Genomic DNA, 20,867 nt, shown 5'->3' with positions numbered 1-20,867 from the left:
ACTATTAAGACTCTATCATGATTGTTGATGCTGAAATCTGGTCGATCCTGCCTCACCTCCTGCTAGTTGGAGTACCTCTAATTTAATGAAGAACAAGAGAATACATTGGAGGTGCAGGTTAAGGCTGAGGACCCTCCGATGCCTAAGTCAGGGTAGGTCTGCAGAAGGAGTAAAAGAATCAGGATCGTTGTGTCTACCTTTTACCCATAGTGTAACGCCCTGAAAATCGGTACCCGAGTACATAGACTCTGATTCCGAGTTCCCGAGAGTTAACTTAATGAAATGCACGTGTGTCTTCATTCAAATTCACATTTAATCTATACACAAATAATCAGAGTAGCACAATCCAACTTATCAGATACAAAGCGAAGTAAAGATAACAGAAATCCATAAATATAATGCTAATGGTAAAAAATACAATTCCAGTAATAGTGAACGCCTAAAATGGGGATTATACAAGTCATAATGAACGTACAACAAAACTTACACATAAAGCATGCCCGATCAGGGATTCTAACATATACAAGCACAAAACAGGAATAAAAGCAAAGTCTTCTAGCTTCGCTCGACACTCCCAAGGCATCACGACGAAAGTCCAAGCTGATATGAGCCAACTCGCCAGAGGCTTCGATAGAACCTGCATTAACAACAATGTCTAGTTGGTGTTTTAAAACATAGTCCCAAGTGAGAGTGAGTAGCTAACTCAGTGGTTCCATTAGTTCTAAGTTACACATGTTATCGACTCAATCAGCGCAGTTAATGATAAACAGGACATCAAATATTTCCTAAATACTCTTGTTAAATATCTGAATGAGACTATGAAATGATGTATGTACCTCATAATTTAACACTCTCTCACAAGCGACTTCAATGCTTATTTTGCAAATGCCAATACTCTCACATCACGCGACTCTAACGCTAAATCGCCACATCCTATCTAATGCAATGCGATTGATGCGTATGTTAGCCGAATAATTATTAAATTCTATTCATCCAGCATAATGGCGAAGCTAAGATACCAACATCATATCACTAGTCCTTATCTGAATCACGTGGTTCATTGCAGCACGTAGCAGCTCCTTACTAGTGTCCCTTGATTCAAATTTAGGTGTCACCCATTTATCTCACAAATCAACGATTCCAAAGGTACGACATGATACCTAAATGTATGAGGATTAACTCAGTATAAGTCGTCACCCAAACACCGAATATGATGACTCAGTTACGAGGTGTGGGCTTGTCACATAAAAGTAAGTCACCATAAAAGGAAAGGACTTGTCACCCAATTCAATTCATGCATAGGTCATTCGAACGGTACTCTGGCACACAATTATCAGCCTAGTAATTTGACGGAGGTCATTCGAACAATGATATATTACCTCCATTAGTGTTCACTGGTCATTATAGGGAGACTCGTCACTCCAACATAGGCCGACAGCTCGGACACGGTATCCCATACCATCATGCCCGACTCATGAGTCTTAGTGGGATCGTTTCGCACTAACGGTTATGAATGGACCATCCATTAGGAATGGGGTATCCTAAATTCAATTTGGTCGTATTATACATTGTGAACATACATGATCAGTCGGCTAGTGGAGTAATTTGATTGATCTGTAAGAACCATAACGCAACCGATATTAGGTGTAAGCATCCCGTGTAGTCCACTTACTGTCGGTCGTCTGTGTTCAACCCGGGTCAATCAAACAAGTTTAGGGTGGTCGGCCTAACTCAGGCCATTCATTGATTTGGGCAATTTACCAACTGACCCAACATTATAAGCAACCTAAGCATCACTACAAACTTAGTAATTCATCATATTGTTAACATAAATTCAACGATACAATCACATAGGCATTTTATCAAACATAAGAGCATTCATAGAACGCTCACCTATTCACTTAGGCAATTTATCAAACATGTGAGCCTCTATGAAATAACACATTCACTAGAGCATTTAATCAAACATGTAAGCATCAAAAAATTAACACATCCAATCAAGTATTCAACCAAACATGTGAGCATCATTAGAATAATGCATTTAATCACCTGGGCATTTTATCAAACACGTAAGCATTCATAAACTATCAATGACACATATTGCAATCAAAATTGAAATATAGACATGCAAGCTATTCACAAACCATTCACTACAAGATATTATTAATTGACACCCTCAAGGGTTGATAAATGGAAACCTAGGCATAATGGTCTGCACCTTAAGAAGGAATTTTCAATCTTTGAGCTCCTAGGATTGTGAATTTGGGTAAAATCACTAATTCCTAATGTCAAGCAAGGAAGTATTGTTAATTATAAGTAAATGAGGTATAAGTTGTGAAATTGAATTGTTGAAAGTAAGTCTTACCTTTAGTTGCGAGTGACGGTAGATTTGGCGAAGGATTCGGTAAGTTAAAGGGTTTGATTGATGAACTATTAACCCCGAAGCACCAAGGTCCTTCTCTCTCTCTCTCTCACAACTCTCTTCCTCTTTTTCTTTTCTTCTCTTTCTCTTTCCATTTTTTTTTCTTTCTCTTATAAGGTATGAAATTCGTATGGGAGCAAAGGAGGCCCCCAAATGCCATATTTATAATACTAGATTAGGTGCATATGGCCCTAATGGCCCTTTATTCATTATATTGACCCTGGAGGGGGTTGTTTCTAATCAATGAGACTCACTAGGAGGCGTACAGGTCAATCTAAGTCATGTAATGAGTGTCTCAATAGGCGATCTATGTTTAGACACAACCATCCGATGATCGGACGTGCGTATTAATCGGGAAGGCCATAACTTAGATCGACGGTCACTGATGATCAATTGGGGCCTTGGCTATACGGATATGTATTAGGAAATATCTTTAGTCGGTACCCCGGCTTTGTCCATGAATCGACGGTCCGAAAGTCACAACTTCATGAAAGAACAAAGTCACTAGTTTCACTTAAGTTCCATATTTCAATCTACGGGATTCGCATATTTAAAGCACTTAGATTGCAGCCTAAGTTCAGTAATTCTGGGCACTATCTTGGTTTACCACCCGTGATGAGTATCAAGCCTAGTGAGACAGACATTATTCTATAGTTTCGGGTTTAGTGGGCAACAAACGAGCGGTTCAGAGCTTATTTGGATAATTATGGCATTTTTGGAATGAATTGGGTAATGAGATTTCTTGTATACAATTATTAGGGTTTGGATTAGTTAAGTTTATAGTGTGACCAATTTATAATTGGTAGAAACAGCGACTCGATCCTAATAACCCTAAACCGTTGGTTCTTAGGCTAGAGGAGTAATTAGATTAATTTGGTTTGTTAATTAAGATCTGACTCCTACTTGTCTCAGCTTTCGGCATGTCTTTATTTAGTTACGGTTGTCTTGATTTGTCAATAATAGTTCAAGTAGAAATAGGCCCTATGTGAATAAATCACAAGGCTAAGCCTGATGTTCGGCGGATTCATTGGCTTCCTACGGTTGATTAATCGAATTTGTGTGGTTCTTTACTAGTACCACCCATGTGTAGGCTCACATCGAGTATTAATAGTCAATAAGTGACAAAATAAGTTAATTATATTTTTAAAAAATTCAAGGATTTTTGGAAATTCAAAGCAACGAAAATTCAGGACGTTACACATGACGAGGGTGTATTTATAGGCTTTTTGGGCGGTCTCGTATCTGAGTTGATTTGCTATATATGTTGGAGGTGCTCGTATTGGAGTCAAATTCTAACTTCAAGAATATCTCTGACTTTACCTTGATCGGCGTGATCTTCAATGCTTTTTGGGCGGTCTCGTATCCAAGTTGATTTACTGAATATGCTGGAGGTGCCCGTATTGGAGTCGGATTTTAACTTCAAGAATGTTATGGGGAAAAACGGACCGACCTATAATGAAAGGTTAGGTTAGAACCTTATGAGCTCGGCCTCTCGAAAGACCAACATGAAGCTCGGATCCTACAAGGGCCCACTCCCTACTCCCGGATTGTGACAAAGCGACATGTCTGCAAGGGCACCACCTCCATCAACTCTAAGATCTCCAGAGTTCGTCAGGACCCCCTGTCTTCCTACTTGATTAGGAAGGTAGGTTGGCACAACCTAGCTCGACGTTATTCGGGTCAGCATGCCCTGGTCGGCCAAGACCACTTCGGCCTCCCACTGCACATCTCCGATGGTTCGATAGTTCTGGGGAGTCAATCCTCATCTAAGGGAGATTCGCCCGTGGTCTTCCCCAAATATCTTAGGGGATATTTACGACATGCTCAGAATCCCGAGATTCTCCCCTAGGATTTTGGAATATCCTCTTACTAGTTCGGGATCTGAATCCCTTTACAATACGCACCTACTAAATAGGTAGATCACCTCTACACCACTAACTCTCCTAAACTATAAATAGAGGTACTTCTAATGGTGGGAGGTATGCACTATCTTTAGCCCTAAACCCTCAATCTTCAACTCAACTCAGATTCCTTTCATGACTTAGGCATCAGAGGGTCCCTTGCTCTAGCCAGGGTCTTCTTTGTCCGTTCCTTATGTAGATAAGCAGGTTCGGAAGAGACTAACCAAATTTCTACATCAACAAAGAATATCTCCGACTATACCTCGATTGGCATAATACTCGATGAATATCTCAGAGGATAATCCTATTTTAAAGATATTGTCACTGAGGCCAAGGTAGAAAGTAGCTGACACCAAAGGTCGGGGTGATTTTTCGACCCTTAAGCAATCCATAGTCATCAAGTCTGGCTACTCGACTCATTTGTCTTATACATTTGTTTAGCTCCATTTTACCTATAACAATGACCCCGAGTCTTTTCTAGATGGACTTAATTGTTGGGCATTAGGCTCAATGACTGTAGAAGAAATATCGTAAAGTCTCTAAGCCCATGTCTGTGTTGAAAGGTGATGGTATGGGCCAACACCCCAACCGTGAAGGAACCGTTATACTGACATTTATCGATCCCCCAACTTGGATATAAAACTATTGTTTCGGCTTTGGCTAACAAGTTAAGCTTTTAGCTCACCAGGTTGGAACAATAAGGTTGAGGTCCTATAAGTGGTATCAGATCTAGGTTGTTCTTTTCAGGATTTATCTCCTAGAACTAGATCTAAAGCTATTAAAATGTCAAATTTCGATAGTCTGTCCATTACCAAGCTACCTCCCTTTGATGGCTCAAACTATTCTTATTGCAAAGTCAGAATGAGGATTTTCCTCAAATTTATTGATGAAAGTGTGTGGCAAACCACTTTAACAAAACGGGCCTCTCCAACTATGTAAGTATTTGCTGAGGATGGAATAATAGTTTTATAGCCAAGTCGAGAGATCGATAAATATCGGTGTAATGGTTTATTCACGGTTGGGGTGCTGGCACATACCAACAACCATGCTTTAAATATAAGCACTTACAAAAGGTCTTTTAACCTAAAAGCATCCTACAATTAACAGTGTACTGGGGACCGTGTATTTTATTAACTACATAGTTAATATCTTTTATCTTTCTATAAGAAAAGATGAAGATAGGCATTGGAACTACTTAACTTTTATTTTCCCTCTTTTCAAATTCACTCTGGGCATCTAAAGCAGATGTTAAGTAAAGTGTCCTGGCCAAATAGTGCGCTAGCTCACTAGAAGTCTAGATCAAGCCATGTTTAATTAAATTTCAAAGGTAACATGGCTGAATCCTGTAAATTTGCGAGGCTTGACTATCATTAAGAAGCATATAGTGGTACCACTTCACGATTAAGCTACGTTTAAAAGCTGTGGGAATGCTTTTAACGACCTCAATGAAAGTATGAATGGTGGGGCCGTTAGCAAAACTTTTTTTTTTTTTTTTCCTTTCATACAAGTTGGACCTTCCTGATTCACGCTCGGTTCACCTAGATCCCTAATGAACGGCCAGATCTCCACAAGGTTTGAAATGGATGTTTCATGACATGTCGTTCACCACTGACACCACGTATTGCCCCAAATCGCCATGTATTGGGCTGTTTCGAGCCGATACATCATGCATCAGCTTTTTTAGTGTATCTACACCTAAAACATCAAAACAATTACAGCCCAGTTTTACAAACGGTTTGATATTTTACAGTACAAAATTGAAACAATCTCTAAAGCTTCAAAAAAAAAAAGGGTTGCACCATACAACCAATTGCAGGTCATCAGTCCTCTCCCTCAAATAAGTGAAAATACAATATCAGGATCTTAATATTAAACCTGTATTATTTCTACAAAAATCATACGAGTTATATAGATTTATGTATGTTACAAAAGCATGCTGCAACTAAACGCCTCTCTCATCAGTTGCGCAGAGAGAAAAGCCATGCTTATATATATATATATATATATATATATATATATATATATATATATATATATATATATATATATATATATATATATATATATATAAGTGATGTCTGATACTGAAAAGAATCAAATTAAAATCCAAAAATACAAAAAAAGGAAGAGTAGAGCTCCTTAGAGAAATTTACATCTATAAATTCGTTAGCATTTTCGAACTATCTGTGTCGTTCTTCTGTGGGCCCACACACCATGATGGCTCTTTGGTCAATGAGTTGCCAGAAAAACCAGCACCGTCAGACCTGAACATGCTCTCCGGAGACTTCCTGGAGGTGGTATAAGGCACCGCACTCATTACCCTGGCATGGGTACAAAACAACATAAGGATAACATAACAGATGCCAAATGATGATGCGAAAAATCTTGCCTCTGGTGAATGGTATCTGCATCCAATCTTGCTCAATCAGGGACAAACAACGATGAGAGTTGGTCCCACTTCCCATTACCACTAGACCTTGATCGAGCGATGGCAACAATATCAAAAGATGATTAGGAAGTAGACCCCACCTGGCCATATTGAGATGTAGGGGCTCGTTTGGCAGAATGGAATGGAGGGATTAGGGATTTGGATTTTAGACAACAAAGTCCACCAAAAGAAACCTTTCTAAAATCCCACCTTACAGTTGATTAGCAAAATTCACTTGATTTTAAAATCAAGGCTGCCAAACGAGCCCTTAGGGCCTGCACTTTCCCATCATCAATGGTGGAAACATTCACCCTTTACAAATACAATATGTCCAGCAAATTACCTCTCCTTGCGCTTCTCCAGAAATCGAGCCAACGATGCTTTGCGAGCCTGAGGAACGGCTGCAGAACCAAAATCATTACATATATTATTTGATAAGGGTGCATTTGGTCCACCAAACATGAAATGCAATTCCAGACCGTTAGGAACAGAACCATAACAGATTAGTTGGGGAGAAGTGATACCTGCTGGCATCATATTTGCAGTGGTAGATCCTGCTTGAGTGACTATCTTTGGAGGTTCTGGTTGGCTGGTGGGGCCCAATCCTCCAATGGCCTTTGTGGCCAACAAGTCTTCGTTATTGCTAGATCCGCTTCCGGATTGAGCATTCGAGTGTGAAGTTACAGATATTGGGCTTGAAAGGCCTGAGCAAGGGGAAGGCGAATGGGCTTGGTTGATGTAAGCACCATCGCAGGCAACTGGCTTCGGGGCCATTGCTGGAACTTGGGCTAACGGATTCACCATGTTTGCAGCCACTGAAGACCCGTTCCCCGCCAAGAACATAATCGCCTGAGCCTGCCAAAGCACCAGGAGAAATCTGAGTACCACTACTAAAAAGACCACCCTGCCATCACTACTCATGCTCCCCATGCGTGCCGGATGGGGTGCATTCATCAGGTGGGTCCCACTACACAATGTGGCCCAGAAATGAGGACAGTCCTATAATCATCTGGGGCACACAGATACAATCATCGGATTGGACCTATTTAGAGGGACCATTAGATGAATGACCGAATCGATGAATGACCGAATCTCAAACGCACTAATCTTGTGCCATACCTTCTCCAGTGGGACGTCTTCGTAGACATTCACTGCACCCCCATAAAATATGGTCAGTTGCGCTGGCGCTGCCATGGGTTTTGAAACATTCCTGCAGAGCAGATCCATTTCAGTTGCCATTTTACACTTTCAAAATTTATTTGAAGAGATTCAAACAGAAAATTTTAGTACCTTGGTGTGTATGTCCCGGCCAGAGACCCCATGAAGGGGACCATAGAATGTGGGGCTGTCACTGGAATTCCCCCAAGTGGCTGTTGCTTCATGGAATTGGCTGCCACATGGGGCCCAGTCGAAGCGCCATGGACCTTGAAGTAAGGATTGCCCATAGCCACCGAGAATGGATGGTTGGAAACCGGATACGTTCTGATTTCATGAGCGCGGTGGGCCGGAACACCATGGCCATCGATTGGGTGGACTGGATAAGTTGGCATTGCATAATGGGCACCTTGCCTATCAAGATTGAAGGCTTTCTGCACGGCAAGGGAAGAGAAGTTCAGTTCCCTGATAAAAAAAATTCAAATTCAATCACATATTAGAGATGTGGGGTTATCGGACCTGGTTTGCTAAAGATGAGGTTCTATGAGTGGAATCAAAAGCTTCAACAGTTGAGATCGGCTGAAATGCAGATGCCATCAGTGGATCGAACATGATCTTTTTCGGCCTCTCCTCTTGTGGGGCCTTGAATGACATGAACGGGGGCAAGGCGGACACCTTGTTTGAGAAACCCCACTGCATCCCAGAACTCGCCACAAATCCTGCAAGGGATCCATGACATTAATCAGAACATGAAAGCAGATCACGGTTCTACGCATGATCTGAAGCTCTTCAAAGTCCAATTTCATCGACATTATAGCACAAGCGTCCAAGATCCAAGCATTCCATCAGTAGGCAACACAGTTTAGATCTGCAGGCCAAAAAATCAAGATGTTTCAATCAAGAAGTGGCCTGATTTTTAGGTCAGCAGATCCAAGTAGTGTGTCACAATGGAAAGTTCAGATTTGCACACATCTGCACCATCGATTACACATTAACGGAATTCGTTCAAGATGGATCAGCCCAAGAAATTCAACCAAATGAGATGGATCACCTGCTTCTATCTAAGAAAGAAATTCAACAAAACAGAACAAAACCCATGTTGAAATCTTCATTTCTTGATTAGAAACCGTCGATTACAAATCGACAGAATTTGTTCAATATGATATAAAATCATATAGAAATAATACCATGATAAATGCTTCTAGCAAAGACTAACAACATCGACACAAATTGCAACTCAAATTCTCAAAAAACATATTAATTAAGATCTATTCTAGGCATATGATCACAACCCATCTCAAATCTGTTGATGCAAATTGCAATTTAAAATCTTCAAACACATGATTTAAGATCGATTATAGGAATATGATCACAACCCATCTTAATTCTGTATTATCTTAATCAGGATCAGTCTTTGAAAATTAGGAATCTTGACATATGCAAATTGCAATCAAAAGTCCTCCAACCACACATGAATTAAGATCCATTCTAGGCATATCCATTTCCAAAAATTAGAAACCTCGCATGCCAAATATTCAATTACATCACCAGTAGGTTGAAATGAGCTATTTTACCTAAGATTACAGGTGTTATTCAGCTAGGGAGACGATCGACAGATTGTCTATCATCATTAGAACCTATCAAATCAGCGGTCTGGATCACTTGGCCATGGGCCACAATTGTACATATGCACAGTATGGCTACCTGATTTTCAAACCTACTGATACAATGCATTGTCATAACTCAAAATGGTACATCCAATACATTTATCATATCATCCATCACCAATAATTATTGATAACGCATCCACTGAGAGCCATCTGATCGATCAGTGGCCCAATTCAGATTCTGGACCAAGATAATAGCATAGCTTAGTAATTATTATATAAGGTGCTTTACGGTAGTATCAGCAACACTGGCAGATATGGGGCCCACGTGGTGTATGTAGTCCATGGAAACTCGTGGGCCACAGTACAGGGGAAAAGGAGGGAGGGGATGTACACCATTGATTTTCAACAGGGTGGACCTGATTATTTAGTCCTGACTCTTTATCCATAGCAGATGAAACAGAATATGATGGACATCCCATGCAAATCAACGGTGGGCATCCCCTCTCAACTTGTACCCTTTGCTGTGAACCACTTGAGTTTCCATTTAGGCTGATTTATAGCGCCTGAGAGTAATATAAAACGGCCCATCTGATGGACGGGTTGGATTTTAGGAATACATCATATGGGCCCCACTTCTACCCAGTAGGAGTGCACCCATATGGTATTATCATTTTATAATGACACATATTCCTAAAATGGTCCACCATTAGATTAAAAATTAGTAAGACCATCACTGCCATTTATTCCTCAATTGTTTTATAAATGCCGTTTGTATTCTAAATTGCCCTCGCATGCATGGCATAATTATTATTTAGAAGGTGTCTGAGTCCAACCTGTTGGACCACAAGTTATGGTCAACCAGCTAGTATCTCCCAACATTTCATGTGCGTGAGATATCCAATCCGCCCAATAGGTTTGGCCCACTAAGGAAATTTAATTACGCAAAAATCAACCATATCTAGTCATTTAGTGTGCCACATTTACTTTTCTATTTATCAATGGCTCGAAATTGTTTTTTCATGATATGGCCCACAAGATGAGTAGATACAACTGATTTTAGTATAGAAAATTAATTGAAAGGATTGGATGTCATATTCATATAAGAAGTAGGAATTTACTAACTGGATGGACTATAACTTCTGTAAGAAACAGCTGGAATGGAGACCTCTCTATTATATTATAATAATGATATTTAATGTTATTTTCTAAGTCTACACGTGTGCAGAGCATTAGCATCTACACATGCAACTTCGGCACGTGTTAGCAAGATCCGAGCTCCACACCACTTGGGCCGTAGAATCTCCGGCCTGTATCCGGCTTTGTACAAAGCAATCAGACGGCTAGCATCTTTTTCTTCTAGCCATCTGTTTTGTACGGATTGATTTTAGGCAGGGAGGTCTACGGAGCGTGGCCCACCTATCGAAAAGCTCGGATCTCCCACGTGCGTTCCGTGATAGCACGTGCGGCCTACATTAGAACAAAGCATACACACCGAATCCGGATGTATTAGACAGTGGGGGAAAAGGCCTCTCGATGTTCGTTTGACCAAAACCCTGGCTGTCTGCCAGATGGCGGAAAAGGCGGAACTGAAGGAACCACTCTAATCTGGGTTTGGAATATTTGAGTTCCGGCTACCGTCTGATCCGCGGCGCTAGTGCATGGCGCACGTTAGCAACCACCCCTCCAGAAGTAGAATTAAAAATTAAAAATTAAAAATATTTCCAAAAAAACATAAAATTGGATATTACATAGTCAGATCCAGTTGATCCCGAAATCAATCCAACAAACATAGGAAAAAATGTAAATAAAAAAGTATATTCCGAAAACATAAATTGCAAAAATCTAACGTAAGCCGCATATGCGCACGTTAGCAAAATCCCCGACAAAGCACCTATCGACTCAAATAATTCAATCTTCCTTCCACTCAAAAAAGATTACGAAAATAAAAAATCGAAGTTTCCGAACTCCAAATGAGGCGCACGTTAGCACAATCCTCCTCTCTGCCTCTCTCCATTAACTCCAGTATCTTAAATCAGATTCCCAAAAATTCCGAAAAAACAGAAATAAAAAATAAAAAATAAAAACCAAACTTCTAAATTTAGAAAAACTCATATCGAATTCTAAAACACCAAAAGAAAATTCAAAAAAAAAAAAAAGGAAAAAAGAAAGAAAAGAAATCAGAACCGTACCGTAATCTTTCGATCCTTCTTTCATCTCTTCTTTCACTGCGACGGATTCCTTGTTCGAATTCAATCCCAAGAAATCTCTCTCCATGTCCGCAACCTACCCACAATTGAGATCTAAATTACAAAACTGCCCTCGGATTTTTCCCTCTTATCTGCCTGCAACGCTCTCTCGACTTCGTCGACGAAGGCAGAAAAGCATATCCAAATTGCTGAGGCTTTCTTCACAAGAGCTGCGTCTTTTTTATAACTTGGCTTTCCGGAGCTCACCAAACGCACATTCTCAGCCGTTGGATCATGGGATCCAGATCAGACGGCCACCTGCTCTCCCGGTCGAAACCGTCTTGTTCGGTTACACCCACGTGCTCTCCTGGGCACTACATTACCGAAACAGCAGTTGGATGATACTCTGGCTGCGTATGCCTCTTGATACGCAGCCACTAAAAATTTGTACACGTGGCAAATTAAGTCAAATAAAATCGACTAAATTGTAGATCTCAGGGTTTTCAAGCCACTGATCCTAATATCAGATTGGTTTGAAAGATGCTAACCTTTGATTAGAGGACACAATTGCTTGTGGAAACAGGACCGTTGGAGGCCGTCCAATATGTGTCCAATGGTGATAATCAAGTAATTTTGATTTTTGGTTCACAATATATGTATATTGGAGTACCATAATTTGGACGGTTTATTTTGATTGGTGGGATACCGCATGTGCAAGTTCCATGTGGTTTTTAAATGGTCGCGTATCATCCATCATAGTCGGACAGAGTACCAAAGTTTTTCTCCACAGTTTCGACTCGTGAATTACGACGTTTGGGGCACGGATAAAGAGAGAATCAGTCGGCGATTATTTGACAGTCTCATACGTATTCCTCGTCAGGTTTTGTGGACCCGTCGCGCAAGTTGAAGATTGAAGATGCCACAAGTTATGTGGGGCCCACCGTTAACACGAGGTGAGTCAAAAATAGGATCGGTCCACTCGTTTAGGTCGAACGCAAATTTCATACAATTGCATGGAACCATTAAGGTTAAAAATCTCCGTGGGGCCCACCTTAATGTCTTTTAGACATCTGCTCCCTCCATTACTTGTTCTAGCTCTGGGATGGAGACACTCAGCCCTTAAGCCTTTTTTTTTTTTTTTTTTGGTACACTGTCATATTTGTATTCCATCCAACCCGTTCATTAGATGGGTCCCACCAAAATAAAGAGGAAATTAACAAATATCAGCCTTATCCACAACTTCTACGGTCCTAGGAAGGTTTCAATGATTGTCATCCACATCTCCACTCTTTCTTGTGGCGTGCCCACTTGAATTTTAGATCTGAATGGACGGAGTGGATGTCATATAGACATTAGGGTGGGTCCCACAGATTTTTGTTGCAAGGGCTCCTTCCAGTACAAATTTGTGTCTTATTAGGGGCAAGTCTATCTTTTTCTAGCCGTTCATTTTTTAGTGTGTCACATACTCTCATTGGATCAGTGGATCAATGCATGGTCAGGATGGTCTAGTTGTGGGGTTTGGAAATGTTCGCATCTGCTCTCACCCGATGAATGGTCCGGATGAAATCTTCTGTATCTGGTACACTACAGGAACACATAAGCATAAGCTAAACCTATAATAAGAACCATCCGTCAGGTGGCCCCACTAGACATGGTCCGTGATGAAGGAAAACCAAACCCAGTTTACAATTCTATGTTAGAAATTATACAGATTACTGTATTTCTGTATGATGTGGAAACCGAAAAGTGCAAAATAATCAGAAATCAGGACAGGCTGAAGCACGTCTGAAACGCTGTCCTTAAAACGTTATTTGCCCCTACTCAAGTGAATTGAGTATGCTGGTAGGTTATAGGCAAGTAGCTTCTAGGATACGACGAGCCTGGTGTGGGTCTGCATTCAGCAAACACGAAGGCTCACCAAATGGAACTCAATTACACACTTTCTGGTAGTATTACAGTATAAAGGAAAAAATCTCAAAAGAAGAAGAAAAGAAGAGAAAAAGAGTTTTGACTTCTGCACAAGTCAGTTCAAATCTTCAGCCACTGGTTCAGTTGAACCGTTCTAGACCACACCACTGGTCTGTTCTTCAAGCTAAGGTTTAAGCCTTGCTATGTTGCTGGAAACACTAGAATATATGAGTGGAAAGGGGCTGGCTGTCTCAGTTCGTATGGGTTTACTGGAGTGAGTTGAGATGGTTTGGAAACCCATCCAGGTCCTCCTTTTATAGGCTATGGTGGCTAGGGGGTTATGGTCCAGAGACTTAAATTCCATTAAGTCATTTCTGGCTGTTGGAAAACTAGCCATTTTACGACTGTTTTCTGACTGTTGTGCATGGATAATTAAGCTGTTGCATGCTGACTGTTGTGAGACAATAGCTAGTCGTTTTCTAGCTGTTCGGCTAGCCATGTAGCAGTTACAGCTGGACCCTGCACTAATGGCTCAGCTGTTATAGTTTCTGCTGCAACAGCTCTTTTCAGTCCCTCTATTTATACTGAGAGATTTCTCTCTCAGTCCTTTAGTCTCTCTGCTAACCAGCCACCTGCCATAGTCACTTAGTCGCACACGTCTCGCTTTGATTCACTCAAGGTCGCGAAGGAGCGACCCTTTGTGACATGATGCAGACGTACAAAGTGCAAAGTGCGCCACTAGCGCTTCTACAGCCACACTGCCTCATATGCCCACGCCCTCGCACCGAGCCCGAGCTTGTGCCCATGACCGAAACCAAGACCAAGACCAAGACCAAAACCGAGTCCGAGTCCGAGTCCGAGACTGAGATCGAGACTGAGCCCGTGCCCGAGCCCGAGCCCTAGCGCGCGCGCGGGTGTTCCAGTGCTACGCACTAGAACACTTAAGGTCCATAGTTCATGGACTAGGTAAGTAAATATTATAATAGTCCATGGACTAGGTAGGTAAATCAATATTTTTTGCAACATTCTAACCATCCAATCAATGGACACCGGAACGACTTCGTTCATTGATGGTGGACTGCCAGTAACAACTCGCTACTGGACGGTGCCCTGTGGGCTCCACCATGATGTATTTGTTTTATCCACGTTGTTCATCCATTTATCCAGCTCATTTTTGGGCTCAGTGGGGCAGATCAAAATCTTAAAACAGTGGTGATTGATCACCGACCGTTAAAAACTTCCTAGGGCCCACTGTAATGCTTATTTGCCATCCAAACTGTTGATGAGGTCATACAGACCTGGATGAATGGAAAAGATAAATAACATATTGATCCAAAACTTTTGTGGCCCCCAAGAATTATTTAATGTTGGACGTTCAATCAACACTGTTTCCTTTGGTGTGGTCTACCTGAGATTTAAATTTGTCGTAGATTTTGTATCATGCACTAAAAGGATCTGAAAAAATGGATGGACGGAGTGGATAAAATAAATACATAATGGTGGGGTCCATATATCACTATTCAGTACCGAATTGCTATGGGCAATGTGAGTGTACAATCCGCGTCCATTGATAGGTAAGCACGCTGCTAGTGCCTCATACAGCGCAATTTATGCTGCTGCATTCGGAAGCGGATTGCGTACTGAGTAACTCAGTACGCTAAAGCGTACGGAGGCGGATTGCATACTGTGTAACTCAGCACGCTAAGCGTACTGAGTAAACTCTGTGGGGTCCACTATTATTTATGTATTTTATCCCATCCGTCCGTACATTTACCATATAATTTTAGGGCCTTATCCCAAAACTGAAACATATGAAAAACTAAAGTGGACCACACCACAGGAAACAATGTTAATTGAATGTTGACCGTTGAAAATTTCTAGAGGGCATAAATTTCCAGAGGGCATAAAAGTTTTGGATCAAGCTTATATTTGTATTTTTTATTCATCAATGTTTGTGTGATCTAATGAGGAGGTTGGATGACAAATAAATATCATTGTGGGGCCTAGGAAGGTTTCAATGATGGAAACGGTTATTTCTATTGTTTCCTGTGGTATGATTCACCTGAGCGTTGGATAAGCTTCAATTTTGTGCTCTACCCTTGGAATGAGCTGAAAAAACAGATGGCCAGTGTGGATAAACCACATACATCCATTGTGGGCCCAATGTAGCGTACTCTGTAAACTATGTGGGGTCCGCCGTGATTTATGTATTTTATCCGCCCGTTCATCCATTTTCCCGGATCATTTGAGTTTAAAAATTAAGTATATCCAAACCTCAATGGGACCACACCAAAGGAAACAGTGTGAATTGAACATTTATCATTGAAAATTTCTTAGGGCCAGAAGTTTTGGATCAAGCTTGTATTTGTGTCTTTCCCTCATCCATGTTTGTGTGATCTTATGAACAGGTTAGATGAGAAATAAACATGCCTGTGGGCCCTATAAAGGTTTCAAAGGTAGAAATTATTATTCAAACTGCTTCCTATGATATAGTCTACTTGATATCTGGGTATGCTTAAATTTTAGTTTCAACTACTCATAAGAGTTGGAAAAACGGATGGACAGTGTGGATTACCCACATAGATTCACGGTGGGCCCAACAGAGTTTACTCAATACGGTTTTGCTGCGGGCTACGTTACGTGTCCTCAATGAGAATTCATTAATGAAATAATGCTATTGATGTAGGGTGGTTAATTTGCTGGGCCTGGGCATTTAAGGTCCCAGATTTTTCACAGGTGGGCGGTTTTTAAATCCTGATTTTTCATTGCCCGATGCAATCAATTGATAGCTCTGATTGGTGTAATCTTGGCCACTCATGCATGGTTAGGAATCTTGACTACATTTAATGATGGCTTTGGCTAAATGGAGGTCAACCGTCCATTGACTTAAAAGCAAGACCCACTTTAACCATATTAGAATGGTGAAATGTAGTCTGTCTACCATTAATCTGGGAGCGGATAAGGTGCAGCCCGCGCCTTACACAACACGGTGCGGCCCTGACTGTGGGGCCCACCTCGATGTATTATGGTATATCTATGCCGTTCATTCGTTTTTCCAGATCATTTTAGGGTACGAGGCCAAAAATGAAGTAGACACAAATCTCATGTGGATCATATTACTTGAAACAGTGCTGACTGAACACCTACCACTAAAAACTTCTTAGGGCCCAACGTGATTTTTATTTGACATCCAGCCTGTTTATAAGGTCATACAGATATGGATGAAGGGGAAAAACAAATATCAGCTTGATTCAAAACTTTTTGGGCACAAAAGAAGTTTTTAATGGTTAATCAGCATTGTTTCCTGTAATGTGGTCAATCTGAGGTTTGGATCTACTTTTTTGCTTTGTCTCATGCCCTAAAATGATCAAGAAAAACAGTTGGATGGTGTGGATATACTACAAATACATCAAGGTGGGCCCCATGATTATAGCTGCACCTAATCCGCTCCCCATTAAGCTAAGCTGGAATCCGCGGCCTGTCAGTGGGGCTCACAGAGATGTCCATGACAAATCCATTCCGTTCATCTGTTTTGCAAGATCACAATAGGACACGGTTCTAAGATTCAGGCAGATCCAAAACTCATGCAGGCCACACCACACTAAACAGCGAGGATTGAACGCCTGGGGTGACAGATGTCTTGTATCAGGATCATATCTGTTCCTACAGTTTATCTGAGTGGTAATAAAGTTATGAACGGTTTGGATGGAATATAAGCATCATGGTCAGCTCCAGGAAGGTTTCAATGGCAGATGTTTCTGTTTCCACTATTTCATTTGGTGTTGCCCATATTAATTTTGGATCTGCCTGAATTTTAGAATCCAGTCCTGTTGTGGTCTTTCAGAACAGGTGAACGGAGTGGATTTGTTACAAACATCTGTGGACCCCACACAGCCCCTGTCAGAGGCAGTCCACTTCCTTTTTAAAGCTCCATTTAGATAAATCTATAAAGCTAAAAGTAGGTTAGAAATGCTCCAGCTACTCTGAAAGCACTATAAACAAGTCCAAATCAAGGATGGATTATATCTTTTGATCATTGCCATTTTGCATCCCATGGAATGCGTTTTGGAATTAGATGGATGGTTCGGATCAATTGATTGGACTGTTCAAGTGAACCTATGCAATTAGGAGCACTATAACTTATAGTGTTATGAGAGCAATGAAGCATTTCTCAAAATAAATGAGACGATTTTATATATTAATAGCTAATTAATACGGTATTTACATATACGTGATACAAGAGTAATGGAGTATTTCTCAAAATAAATTAAGAGTATTTTTATATAATACTATCTCATTAATATAGTATTTACATCTTGGTACCTTTTTCATTAATGACGAAGATAATTATCCATATAGATAAAGAGATGTAAAATTTAGATAAAGAGCTAGAGAACTTTCATGGATCTATTTAAAAATTTGCCCATAATGTAATGAGATTATTACGGTTGTCCGTATGAAAGCTTTGCAGAGCTAATGAATGAATTGCATGTCTTGGAGAGGGGTGATCAGGACCAATTAAAATTTGTGTCGTTTAAATCACAATTGGCTACTTAAACTAATATGTAAATTGAACTAAACAATGTAATTAACTATAAGGCTTCCAAGCAAATAAAGGGTCCAATCACGTATGTATAACTGATATGAAATAAGCAACTAGTCTATAATATGATAGTATATACATGTGTGTGGTATGTTCTAACTATCAAGCTGTAACATTCATCTAATCATGCATACAAAAAATTAAACATTCAATCATATAAGTATAATTAAATAAGTGTGCAAATGACAATCTCAAACACAAGCATGTATAGTGATTCAGTTTTCCTACTCTACTCCCGACGGATGCACTCAACCCATGAGTGTATCGAATTTCACTATCGGAGGTTTTAAATCAGGTTAACCTCTAATCTTTACAATCATACATAAGTAATGACTCCCATAAGAGACTTTAAGTGTTTTCCTATAAGCTTATCACAAACTTCCATCTTACACAAGAATCTACTGACGTACACTCCCGTCGGAGGCTCCCGTAAGAGACTTTAGTTGGTTTTTCGTAGACTAACCAACAATCACAATCCTAGTACAAGGACCCACATTTACTCTTGTCGGAGGTTTCCATGAAGACTAACATGTACACACCCGGGTCCGGTGGCCTACACAATGACTTGATTTAGGTCCTATACAAGACCCAATGTCCTACACAAGAACCAAGTCGAGTTTGGGTCACAAACCCTTACCATCAATCCTACACAAGGAAAGAGAGTATAAAGACTTTTACATTTGACAACCTACTTGTCATATTGAGCCCCTTTTGTAGTCCCTTATTGGGTTTTTTAATCGATGGTCTCCTGTGCTTAAATAAACTCTCTTTTGTTCCTCCGATCATGATGTCAATGCTTTGCCAAGGCTCCAACTCTAAGATTAAATACATTGCATGTAGTGCTCTTTTAAAGCGACCAATGTTATGGGAGGTTGGTTAAATCTCCTAAAACTAATGAGAAATTATGTTTATTAGGGGATCCACTTAGATGAGTCTTTTAAAAGATTTAGATAATAGTTATGCCTATAGAGGTTGGTATAATAGTTAGAAAATGGAGGAATTCAAGCACATCTTCAAAGTGGAGGTTAGAATCTTTATTAGAGTATTAATCTCAAGGAAGATGACTTAAAACTCATTGGTTTAGAGGCTTGAGACGATTATGGAATCACCTAGGCTTTTATTGCACCAAAAACTCATCCAATTGCTTAAGAATTGAATGCCCTTTATAGGAAGTTTAAGTTCCAATGATAAAAAAATGGGCAGATAACAGCTCTCCCGATGCCATCGAGGGAGCTTTGATGCCATCGAGGACATTTTTGATGCCATCAAGAAAATTAGATTTTCTTGTTTGATATATCTAAGTTACCCATTCGATGTCATTGAGAAAATTAGATAAAATGTGAATTCTTATTGGATATATTTGACTTTCGATCGATACCATTGAGGTACTCTTCGATGCCATCAAAGACCCATCGAGATCTGCTTGATGGGATCGAACATCCGTAAAAAACTGTCGTTTTGGGCGTATGTTTTCATAGCAGTTTCGCACCTCTTTTAGTCTAACTTATCATGTTCAAATTAAGTTCCTAACACTAAGGGATGATCAATAAGGTATACCTATTAGGCCAAAATTATCTAAAGGTTCAAATGATCTTTTGGGTCAAATGTTAGGGTCACCAAGGCACCTCGTTTTACATGTTCTTCACTTATTGATGCTCCATCTTTGCTTGTGTCTTCGATCTTTAACTTCCAAGGGCTGAGCTGACTAAGTGACATGGTGACTAATGTGATTGACAAATAGGATACAAATCAGTGCACTAATACTATCTTGTCCATCAGGCACATTAGTTTATGTACAACATAGGACCTGAAAATCATGACCATCCTAAACTTAGGTGGGACATACTCTTAGAAAAAAGTTTGGATGAGACGGCTACTTAGGGCCTACTGTGGTTTTTATATGTCATCCAATCCATTCATCTATCTGCCTCGTTGGGATGAAAGAATTATCCAAAATGAGATAGCTAGGTAAATAATCCTAACCTTTGATTTGTGTGTACTTATTTTTGGAAAGGAAGTTCCCAATAAAATAGTAGTATTATGTCTGTAAAGAAAGAAAGAAAGACAAAACCCCCCACCTTATCTAGGACGTCCTTTCCCTGTGCCATACACAATGGGAAGTTTTTGTGATTGGACGCTATGTGGAGTCTACAAAGATGTCAGTAAGAAATCCACTTCGTCCATTACTTTCTCAAACTCACAATAATACATGACTCTAAAAAAATCAAGCAGATCTAAAACTTGTATGAGCCACACAACAAGAAAAGTGAGAAAAAAAATGTCCAAAGTTGAGACCTTCATGGAGTCCACCATGATGCTTATATGCCATCAAAACTGTTCATAAGGTTATTAATGCTTAGATAGACTCTAGGGACAAATATCATCCAAACTTATGTAGTCCCTATAAAGTTTCCAATAGTATGCATCCAATCCTCACTATTTCTTGTCATATGGCCCACTTGAGTCTTAGATCCATTATTTTTTAACACTTGACGTATCATGAGATAGAGAAACTGATGAACAGAGTGAATTTTGAAAAGGTTGAGCGGGGGGGGGGGGGGGGGGTATAGGACTATGCCAAATTAAAAAATAAATGAGAAATTTAAAAAAAGATAGTACAATCAAATAATAAAAAAGCACAAATAAATAGCAAC

The 20,867-nt window shown here is 40.2% G+C and overlaps 1 protein-coding gene and 1 long non-coding RNA gene across 3 annotated transcripts; both read right to left on the bottom strand.

Annotated features, from left to right (window-relative positions):
* Window positions 1-371: 371 nt before the first annotated feature.
* LOC131251487 (uncharacterized) lies at window positions 372-3,433 on the bottom strand. The gene is made up of 2 exons (XR_009173890.1): window positions 2,219-3,433; window positions 372-637 (listed from the first exon to the last, which is right to left on the bottom strand). It is a non-coding gene; the product is annotated as an uncharacterized LOC131251487 (long non-coding RNA).
* Window positions 3,434-6,161: 2,728 nt separating this feature from the next.
* LOC131251486 (protein TIFY 6B-like) lies at window positions 6,162-11,931 on the bottom strand. 2 transcript variants are annotated; one of them, XM_058252228.1, is made up of 7 exons: window positions 11,706-11,931; window positions 8,426-8,625; window positions 8,042-8,340; window positions 7,871-7,961; window positions 7,276-7,606; window positions 7,095-7,152; window positions 6,162-6,644 (listed from the first exon to the last, which is right to left on the bottom strand). In XM_058252228.1, the coding sequence occupies exons 1-7, from the start codon at window positions 11,788-11,790 to the stop codon at window positions 6,479-6,481; spliced, it is 1,230 nt and encodes a 409-aa protein (XP_058108211.1). In that variant the 5' UTR covers window positions 11,791-11,931; the 3' UTR covers window positions 6,162-6,478. The 2 variants fall into 2 exon arrangements, with proteins under 2 accessions (XP_058108211.1, XP_058108212.1); XM_058252229.1 differs by lacking the exon at window positions 7,095-7,152 and having other exon boundaries at window positions 6,460-6,644.
* Window positions 11,932-20,867: the final 8,936 nt, after the last annotated feature.

This window comes from Magnolia sinica, chromosome 7, assembly GCF_029962835.1.
Source record: "Magnolia sinica isolate HGM2019 chromosome 7, MsV1, whole genome shotgun sequence".
NCBI classification, from domain to species: Eukaryota; Viridiplantae; Streptophyta; class Magnoliopsida; order Magnoliales; family Magnoliaceae; genus Magnolia; species Magnolia sinica.
The sequence above is the reverse complement of the archived record's forward strand: the minus strand, read 5'-3'. Positions and strand labels throughout refer to the sequence as shown.

Excerpts from the sequence above, each read along its gene's own strand:
- LOC131251486 (XM_058252228.1), bottom strand. The coding sequence starts at position 11,790 with ATGGAGAGAGATTTCTTGGGATTGAATTCGAACAAGGAATCCGTCGCA. Across the intron at positions 8,626-11,705 it reads AGAAGGATCGAAAGATTACG|GATTTGTGGCGAGTTCTGGG; the intron begins GTACGGTTCTGA and ends GATCCCTTGCAG. Across the intron at positions 7,607-7,870 it reads AAGACGTCCCACTGGAGAAG|GCTCAGGCGATTATGTTCTT; the intron begins GTATGGCACAAG and ends GTGCTTTGGCAG.